This window comes from Xiphophorus maculatus, chromosome 10, assembly GCF_002775205.1.
Source record: "Xiphophorus maculatus strain JP 163 A chromosome 10, X_maculatus-5.0-male, whole genome shotgun sequence".
NCBI lineage: Eukaryota > Metazoa > Chordata > Actinopteri > Cyprinodontiformes > Poeciliidae > Xiphophorus > Xiphophorus maculatus.
In genome coordinates this window covers 20,883,246-20,893,799 of record NC_036452.1, presented here as the reverse complement: position 1 = coordinate 20,893,799, position 10,554 = coordinate 20,883,246, and the positions used below count along the sequence as shown (strand labels likewise).

At 39.4% G+C, this 10,554-nt stretch overlaps 1 protein-coding gene across 1 annotated transcript; it reads left to right on the top strand.

Moving 5' to 3' along the window:
• The first annotated feature begins 784 nt into the window (after window positions 1-784).
• cops3 (COP9 signalosome subunit 3) lies at window positions 785-10,357 on the top strand. Its single transcript, XM_005815443.2, has 12 exons — window positions 785-968; window positions 2,299-2,428; window positions 2,807-2,919; window positions 3,336-3,385; window positions 5,084-5,176; window positions 5,253-5,432; window positions 5,514-5,654; window positions 6,347-6,520; window positions 7,544-7,630; window positions 7,759-7,872; window positions 7,970-8,050; window positions 9,174-10,357. The coding sequence occupies exons 1-12, from the start codon at window positions 914-916 to the stop codon at window positions 9,225-9,227; spliced, it is 1,272 nt and encodes a 423-aa protein (XP_005815500.1). The 5' UTR covers window positions 785-913; the 3' UTR covers window positions 9,228-10,357.
• Window positions 10,358-10,554: the final 197 nt, after the last annotated feature.

The window sequence follows — 10,554 nt, the reverse complement described above, 5'->3', positions numbered from 1 at the left end:
AACTTTGCCTTAGAGAACTGTCATCACTGTAGAAGTTGAGTAGAACCTGACATCGGGTTTGAATGTAAAAAATCAAAAATGCTGAGAAATATTTTATAGGCTTATAGCCGTTAGCTTGGTTATGCTTAGCTATTCCAATTAGATTTTTTTATTTTTTATTTTTTTGCAAGCAGCTAGTTTTTCAGCCAGAATGTCATACCTTAGCTCCAACTTTCAAGGAATATCCAATGCATTATGTTTGCATTTTAAACAGAAAATTCAACTTAACTTGGTTAAAAGTTGAACACTCCATTGAAGGTCATTCAACCACAACTGTATAATCCAATTTGGCTTTCCATGCATTTAGAATGTTTGGAAATGAAGTTGTTGCCTATATGAGTTCTGACTTCTGGGATAAATGGTCATCCATCCCTTGTTTGTAATCTATGCCATTTCCCACTTATTCTTGTAGGGCTGTGGTTAACATGGTGCATGACAGGTAAATGTTGAAATTAAAAAATATATATATATACACAGAAGCTCTTAGTGTAAAAAACATCTTTGTTAAAATCAAAGAAGTGGCTTCCGCATTGCTTAGTTTTTTTTACCATTACCTTTTTCTTTTCTACAGCAAAGTAGTCCGCCATCTTAAGTCCCTTAAAATCATTTAAAAAAGTTTTTATAAACCAGTTGCAGCATTTTTGTTATTCATTTTGAAATACAAAACGGCGAGGAAAAACTGTGTGTGTGGCACTTTAAGAGTCAAAAATTACGTTTCGTTACTCCCGTAGCAGCCTGTTCTGTTCCTGTGTTCTCGCGATAGCTTCCCCATCAGTGGCGGCTGTGTGGCCCCCTGTCTCAATCCGGACCGACTTGTTTCTGACGTTTGAATGAAAAACACTGCGAATTACCTCCACTTTGGACCCAGGAAATAATGGCTTCAGCACTGGAGCAGTTTGTTAACAACGTGCGGCAGCTCTCTGCTCAAGGTAGGGCCGCTAAACTCAACGTAGTGGGAAATATTAGCTAGTTAGCTAGCATATGCTACCTAATGCTTTGGCGATAGCCAGGCAGCAGAACTGCTTTTTGCTTTATCATGTAAACACACCACAGAAACGAGTTTATTGGGGCGCGAGAGTCCCGTAAACTCTCGGCATGGGGTTCGTCTGTTCCTCGTGACTCTTAAGACTCGCACAAACCCCACGACCCATAAAACTAAATGTCAAAATTCTACTTTTTGTTTTTGATCTAGCTAATAATTTCTGGGTATTGCTTACCGGTAGTCCCGCCCAGGCCTCCTCTGATTGGCCTTTAAAGCAAAATCTGTAACGTAATTGGCTGACAGCCGTATCTGTCAGTCGCTTTTGCTTTACCTCCCTTGTGCAAGGCCTTGACAGGGCATCTGACCGGCCGATTGGTGTTTTAAATAACTCGCAACGGGTTGGCACAAAACAAGCATGTGATTCACGTTGTTTTCTACTTTTATAAGTAATAACCCACCAGGAGGGAAAATATAGAAAACCTAGCTATTTTTTTTCTATGAATAAAAAAAATATTCATCTTATAGTAGCTCTTAAAGTAACACACAGTTAACGTTATTACATAAATCCAGTGTCCTTTAGTTTTCTTTTTTTCTTGGAAAAAATAGTGCCTTGCACTTTTCCACTTTTTGTCACAAACAGACATCAGTGTGTTTTATGGGGAATTATTGCAACAGACAAGATCAAAGGAAATATGTAGTTTTTCAAAGGTATTTACCAAAACAAATCTGTAAAGTCAGATTCAACACTTTGTAATTAGAGCTGAATCTTCTGCTTTGTCTTTACCAGCCAACTGAAGCTCAGTCACTTGTTCCTGATTCATTTTTTCCCTCTACATTGAGGTTAATATGCTTCTATTTACCATTTGAAATACAGTCTGCACCACATTACCAATATTTCTACCTTAAAAGGCAACAAATATGTGTGTGTATTCCTCCATTTGTTTTACAAGTTGGTTGAGCTTTAGCTTTTATTCCAAAGCTTTATCACAGCCTTCATGTTTTTCTCACTGATATTCCCTAACAGGAACTAAAATTCAGGTAAAGTGTTTTTATCGGTTATGGAAGGAAATTGGTATCACCGGATTTGAAAAGATGCTCATAGATTGTTTTTTTTAAATAAAAGACGTTCCTCTGACCATGGATGCAAGTTTGTGGTTGTAACGTGACAAAAACGTGGAAAAGTTGAACCGAATCTAAGATGGGGTTTGTTTTTTTTCCCCCCAAGGTGCTGTAGTTTTAGGAAGTTTAAATTTCTCCCTGTCAATCTCCCCTCCCAGGCCAGATGACTCAGCTGTGCGAGTTGATCAACAAGAGCGGGGAGCTGCTGGCCAAAAATCTGTCCCATCTGGACACGGTGCTGGGGGCCTTGGACATCCAGGAGCACTCCCTGGGTGTGCTGGCTGTGCTGTGAGTCAGAGTTTTTCCTCTGTTTGCGTCCGGTAAACTGGACAGTGTGTTTGCAGGTTCTGGTAGCAACGTGGCTGATTCTCTTCTTTAGAAAAGAAAGAAAGATGTGCTGAAGATTTTTAATGAATTGGAATTGGAATGTTACGTTCTCTTTTTTAGCCCAATAAAAGAAACAAAACTTTTTTCATACAGAGAAAATGTATGAAAAATATGTTTAATACCTGCATAATTCTGATTATATTACATATGATTAAGAATCTCAGCTAAACTTTGGTTTAGTTGATATTTAGTTGTTTCCTGTCGAGGCCTGTAATGTTGTTAATTTCTCATGGTTGCGCTGCAGGGCGAGAGTTGATCTTCTCCTTCTCTTATTTTCAGATTCGTGAAGTTCTCCATGCCAAACATCCCAGACTTTGAGACACTGTTCTCCCAAGTTCAGCTCTTCATCAGCACCTGTAATGGGGAGCACATTAGATATGCAACAGACACTTGTAAGTAAACTCTTTGACGGTGAACAAAGCTCGTTTTCTACTGTGGGCTGATTGATTCGAACACAAACGGATCCGGTTGTTCCCACCTGGCATTAAAAGCGTTTTCACATTCACCTAAGTTATATTTGAATCAATTTGGCTACAAAAACAAATAATAACATAGTTCTACATTGTGACACAGAATTTGAGAAGTAGAATAAAATGTAGCGACGCAAAGACACTGACCTTTTCGACCCGTAAACAGGCAGCCGTTGCCGAAGCAAAAATCTTACAGCATGCTTGATAAATAAATGATGGCAGCTTTTGAAAACAGTAGGAAAAAAGTTGAATATCTACTGAGCCATTTATTAAAAAACGAACTGCTGTTTTTGTTTTTTTTTCTGAAATATCAATTATTATTTTCTCTCTCCTTGCAGTTGCTGGCCTCTGCCACCAATTGACAAACGCCCTAGTAGAGCGGAAACAGGTAAGAGCTTCAGCAGATCCGAGTGAATCGGTTTCTTGCTTCAGACGACATAATTTCATAGGTTCTCATCTGAGTGGAGAATTTGGCCTTTTCCTTCTGTAAACATCGTAGACTTTATGACGCTGTTCGGTGAGCTTTACTTTTTGTAAACGTTTCGGCAAAATTCTTATATTGTTCTGTTTTGAGCTGAAAAGTTTCAGGAAAAAATGTAATTTAATTTGTTAGTCTAGTCCCGAAACAGAAACATCAGAAGTTACGGAGGATAAAGGACTGGACTTAGTGGTCCAAAGTCTTCATGCTTCCTTCTGCTGATGAGCTTTATGGAGATGCTGATTTTATATTGAAACTTTAACTTATGCAAAAGATCAGTTCTATATTGGAAATTATATTTTATTGGTTTCAAGTAATATTCTTATCTTCTAATTGAGGTAATTTGAGGTTTTCCCAGAATTGAAGCCATCGAAACGAACAGAAAAAGTCATTAAATATATTGTTCTATTTGTGATGAAGCTACATAATGAGTTGCGCTTTTTCTTATTTTATGAACTAATCTTTTAATTTTAAGTAGTTATTAAGTGGTTTAAATATGAATTGGTAGTCGTGGTATGCAATATTCGCTTGCCTGAGGACTGTTTGGAGAGCTGATATATTTTATGAGTTCTGAAGTTGTATTTTTTTCATGCTCATGCAACAGTTAGCCAATAGAATCAGGAAAAGCTCACACAAGACATAAATGACTGGCAAAAATGCTAAAGGAAGCACAGATCAGACAGACAGGAGAGAAGGAAACAGGCATAACTGATATTGTCATCACAATATTTCCCAATATTATCGCCGTCGCAAGATTCTCTAATATCACGCAGCCCTGACCGGTAGGAGGGAGAGGTTATAATTTTTTGTCATATAGCACTGTTAGCGACTAGTGGGGTGACTGTTGTTAATTGCACATGCAGACGTGACCTGGTGGGCGAGTCAGTCAGTCAGTCAGGCAGTCAGTCAGTCAGTCAGGCAGGCAGCTCTCTCTAACAGCAGAGCAGATGAGGACAGTGGCAGATTTTCAGGCCTTTGCAGAGCTAGATAAGATCAGTCTCGCATTGAGTTATGCTGGCTGTCAGACTCTCAGCAGTCTGCGCTGTGGCAGCTGATGAAGACAGGAAAGTTCTGATTTCTGTTTTCACCACTGCTGTTTGCTGTTTCCTGAACTTTTACGGCTTTTTTAGCCCAGCTCCTCTTCTCAGTTCTGGATTTACTTCCTGTCAGCTGCAGCACACTTGCAGCTTCGTAAAACCCTTTTCAGAGGGTTCGTCTTTCTACTTACTGTATTTACAGTCCAGCTGCTCATTGTGTGCTCCATACAGGACAGAGTTAATTTCTCATAAAGTCAAAGGGTCTGCTTGAAAATACTTATGGTGAAATAGTAAATCAGTCATGCTGCACTTAGCTTGCTGCTACATGAAACCACCACTTCCTGCTAGTTCAATCGCTGGTCTAGTTCTTTTGTGTGTGGGTGTTGTTTTTTTTACTTTTTAATGTTGCTCTGACATGTGGTGGTCATTTTACTCTAAGCTTAGAATGATTTCCAAGACCAAAGAGAGGTGTTTTTTTTTTTTTCTGTTTTCTTCTCAGAGTAAATATTTGGCTGCGTTTTAAAGCAGTTTCAGTTTGACTTGACGCTTCCATCTTCTTCTCCTTCTGCAGCCTTTGAGGGGTGTCGTCATCCTAAAACAGGCAATAGACAAAATGCAGATGAACACAAACCAACTTACCTCAGTTCATGCAGACCTGTGTCAGGTGAGTCGGCCGTTTCCTCCCCCGGTCCGGTCCGGTCCGACTCCGCCACCCTCACCCTCCTCTCGTTCTCCTGCAGCTGTGCTTGTTAGCGAAGTGCTTCAAGCCCGCTCTGCCCTTCTTGGAGGTGGACATGATGGACATCTGCAAGGAAAACGGAGCCTACGACGCAAAGCACTTTTTATGTTACTACTACTACGGCGGCATGATCTACACGGGCCTGAAAAACTTTGAAAGAGCACTGTATTTTTATGAACAGGTACGCTCCCGTTAGCTCGTCCGACGTCGCAGCCAGTCGTGCTCCGAGGGGGACACTAACCCGTCTGGTGTTCCTCGACAGGCAATAACCACTCCGGCCATGGCAGTGAGTCACATCATGTTGGAAGCCTATAAGAAGTACATCCTGGTGTCGCTCATTCTCCACGGCAAAGTGCAGCCGCTGCCCAAATACACTTCACAGATAGTAGGAAGGTTCATCAAGGTAGGAACTGGATCACGACGCTGGTGCTTTCTCAGCTTTGGCGAAACAAGTGGATAGAAATTCTGTCCAATGTCTGACCTGCAGGGTGACTCTTCTTCTTTAGAGTACTTTGAAGAGCAGCTACCAGAATATAGCATTGTAGCTAACATTAACATTCTCCATTTTATGCAAGTTATTCGTGCCGTTCAACTTTCTCCTTTGTCTCACCTTCAGTGTATTTTGTTGGGATGTTGAGTGATAAACCAACACAAAATTGCACCTAATTGTGAGGTTTAGGAAGAAATTGGAAAGAAAAATCAAAATCTGAAATTAGAGTTGCAGCAGTTTTCTGGCTGATCACTAATCTTTAAATGGCCTGACTTGTCGATTCTGATTTTGGCCGATACCGTGACTTGATGGTTTTGGGTCCACATGAGAAAAATCTTGGTTTATATGAAAGCATATTCATGTGTCTAGTCAAAGTCCAGACCTAAATACATTTTGCCTTACTCTCTGACTGAGCTTGAACTCCGAAAACCCCATGATTTTGTTTTGGTCTATCTCATAAAATCCCAATAAAATCCATAAAGTTTGTGGTGGAAAGGTGAAAAATGGGGCATGAATACTTCTGTAAGTGAATAAATTATATCATCCAGTCTTAGCATACCGTTTTCCTCTCCTGCTATAACCGTGGTTTCCGCCTCCACCCACAGCCCCTGAGCAACGCCTACCATGAGCTGGCTCAGGTCTACTCCACCAACAACCCCGCCGAGCTGCGCAGCCTGGTCAACAAACACAACGAGACGTTCACACGAGACAACAACACAGGCCTGGTCAAGCAGTGCCTCTCTTCCCTCTACAAGAAGAACATCCAGAGGCTAACAAAGGTGGGGGGCTCCGGGTGACTAACTTGCACTAATTGTCTTCATTTTGGAAATGCACACTGATTAAATTGGGTTTTAAATGGAATGAAATGAAGCTAAACTGTAAGGTAAAGTCAGTGATGCAGTAGCATAAAACGAGCAGTTGATTTAGATATCCAATCATGCTCTGAAGACAAGTCTTCTTTCTTCTGAAGCTGGAGCAAAATAAAACGAAGCAAAACCAGCGGAAAGATTTCAGTCGCATGAGACAAAGCATAGCTAATGAGAAAAATGATTTCAAAATGTTAACAGGTTAGCCAGAGTTTCAGCTTCCTATCCTGAAATGATGACTTTTGTAACTAGAAGCCTGTGTTCAGTCTGCTTTTTGAAAGTCTTATCACATGATCCTGAAAGTGACCTCAGAAAAACTCATAAAATATTCCACAGGAATCAGGGAAAGCCTGTGACATCCAGTGGCTCTGTCGCTAGGAGTGGCCCACTGTTTTCCATTTTAAAAAATTTTTAAAGTTACAAAAATTTACTAAATTGGGTACTTAGATTAATCAACAATACAGTTTAGATTGCATGGTTTTCTTTTATAAATGGTTATTTTATGAGTTAATTCTGGGCTCTGAAGTTTAATGTACCAAGATTAATATTTAAACTTGATTTTATTTAGAGGTAAATATATTGTGCTACTCCTGAAAATACGTTGAAAGATTACGATTTAAACAGCAACCTCAGACGACGAACGTGCTTCACAATAGTTAAAACATAAAATTAAGTTTGATTTTAAAGAAATACAATTGTAAAATTAAATAGTAAATTAGCAATAACACAGCAGGAATAAAACCAAAACTGACTTAGTTTCAGTTGCACTGATTTCCCAAAAACTCGTATTATTTCAAAAGTACTTTAATCAAGTACGTCACTTACAGTTTTGCTGCTGCAATGCTAAAAAATCAAAGTAAAGTTAAGTTGCTGCTCTCTACAAAAACGGCTTCAGCGGGTCTCCGGTGACTTCCTGTTTCGTCCGATCCCCCGCAGACTTTCCTGACGTTGTCTTTGCAAGACATGGCGAGTCGAGTGCAGCTTTCAGGTCCCCAGGAAGCAGAGAAATACGTCTTACACATGGTGAGTCTGTGCACACAAACAACTTTGAGCTGTTTCAAACATTTTCTCTTTTACATCTTAACGCGAGTTTTAAAACGAGCTCCGTTGCAAGCGGTTCATGTATAAAAAAAAATTAATGTGTATTTCAGATTGAAGATGGCGAGATCTATGCTAGCATTAACCAAAAGGACGGTATGGTCTGCTTCCATGACAACCCCGAAAAATACAACAACCCAGCAATGCTCCACAAAATAGATCAAGAGGTGATCCTGAAATCTGCCTGTGGATATTTTTTCTGCTTTAATATCCTGGTCAAAGCTACTATAATCCATATCACGGTTTCATTATTCTTATTCACAGATGTTGAAATGTATAGAGCTGGATGAGAAACTAAAGTCTATGGATCAAGAAATTACAGTAAACCCACAGTTTGTGCAGAAGGTGAGTGTTTTATTGCAGAATTCTGCATTAGTGATGGCTATTATAACAAATGTCTTGTGTTCATGCAAAATTTATGATAGTACTATGAGAATAATTGATTTAAAAAAGTAACATTTCACAACATTGTCTAAATATGATCAGTAAAATAAATGTTGACTATAATTACTGCCTTCTGTAGTAATTATAGTCAACATTATCATCAAAATAATTTAACATACATGTCATGTTATCAGATAAAGGGTTAAAAACCTCAATATTATGACGTATTTGAATGTCTTTATCTGAGTTGATATTTTGTACCTACAAATTTCAGAAAGTTAATAGGGGGGAAAAAAGTATATATATATTTTTTTTCCTTCTATTTGCTTCCAAACGCTGTTAAGCTGGACCTCACTGTGTTGACTGGGACGGCCATAGATTAAACATGGATCGGTGAGGTAGCTGGTTAAAGAGTTTAATATCACTAAAGCTAATCTTTACTGAGTCTTAGAATATGGCAAGTATATCCGCAATGCTACACGCAAACCACAGTTTGGTATGTAACCCAGATTCAAAATTGGAATTAAAAAGGTTTCAGAAATGTCCTTCCCGTTTGAACTAACTTGAAAATGGTCTCAAAGGAACAATATTATCGTTTATCGCAATAACTTCTGGGACAGTTTATCGTCCCGTGAAATTTGTTATCGTGACAACAGCAGAATAATCAGAGGCTTCTTCACACCACTCTAATACAGACTGCTACAGGAAATCCTTCCTACAGCAACTCTTTGATAAAAGTTACAAGTTTTTAATGTTATTTTACCCCAGTACTAAGAGAGAATAATCGGAATAATCTAAAATCACACCCGTAGGTCACAAACTTCACAAAAATTGGAGAAATCTGACTGAGTTCTCTAGTGAAAAGCAAATACGTCACACTACTGTCGAGCATGATTTGGACGGGAATGTCAAAGTTATATTTGAACCGTGGCGAAATCCGAGAGCGTTTCTTCTGCAAAGTGTGTCAAAAAGAAAAGCCCCTCTATTAATCTGTTTTTGTTCTAAGAACGTAGCTATGGCTCCTGTGTTTTCGTGGTAAACATGTCTGACCCGGGCTGCTGCTGCTTCTTCACTTTTCCTGCAGAGTATGGGATCTCAGGAGGACGACGTCGGTAGCAAAACGTCGAGTTATTCATGAGGGGGCCTTGGACAGGGACAGAACGCCACAGCCACCCCAACACGTTCTTCCCGGGATGAGTTGGATTTTTTTTTTTTTTTTTAAAGAGGAAAAGAAAACATTCTGTTGCGTCAGGACATTGGTCAAGGAAAAAAAAACCTAATTGTGTGGAATGATGATTAATTTGGTTATTCTTACTTCACCGTGTCTTAAGGATAACAGATCCTTAGAGAAAAAGGAAAAAAGAAAAGGAAAGAAAAAAAAAAATCAAATTTTCATCTGTGTTTTATTTATCAATGTTCAGGAGCGCCACAGCTACGCTGACAGAAACCACACCAATAAAAACTGGACTTATCTGTTCCAAACGCGTGTGAATAAATCTCACTTGTTTTTTTTGTTTTGTTTTGTTTTGTTTTTTTGGGTTCTTCTGCATGATGGCCGTAACTGGAGGGGCATTACGAATGAAGTGAAGCATCTTTGGCTGACGAGGAATAAATATGATTATATTCTACATTTTGTAAAGACCGCGCTGATCGTTTTCTTCTCACTCCTTGGTTAGATTGTAGATATCATAAAACGCGAAGCTTGTACACACGGACATACCCTCGACGAATCTCGACACTGTGGAGAAGTCGAACACAATCTGGTGCACTGTTGTTTTTTTTTTGTTTCTCCCTATTTTTATTTTTTTTAGGCCAGATCCACTAGGTGTCACTAGAGCACTGCACAAGAAACTGTTTTGACAGCTTGAAGTCAACAGATATAACCAATCTGTCTTTATCAATTGGGAGCTTGAGCATTGCGATTGTGGATCTGTTAATAAATTGTTTAAGAATACAGGTGTCGGTTAATTTCCTCTACACGCTCTACTTTAGCGTCCATCATTTCATAGTGGATCACAGTCTTGGTTGTAGCTTTGAGGTTGACTCTCTTCTCATTGGGTGCGCACCATTTTTCACCCGGCCGGGCAATTTTGTGCGCTTGCTCACGGGTGGGGTTTATGTCATTTCAAACGATACACCAACTGGGGAATACCCTGGAGGTCCCTTCTAGAAGGGCGACAGTCGGCCACTTCGAGCATATGGCTAAGGTAGAAAATAACCGGTGTTTGTATGTTGTGGTAAATGCAAATAAATAAAATCGGAGAGTGACTTTTTCTATTATTATTTTGTTTTTTTAACATGAACAATTAGAACTCTGAAAAGTTGGTTCTGGAAGCCAGTGTATTAAAATAAATAACATAAAAATGTGTGGGAACCTTCGGTTGGAAACGTAGCAAACTGACATGTTTTGCTCTTTACATTTCCCGCCGGCAAAAACACTCCTCCCACGTCGCCTCATAATTTCC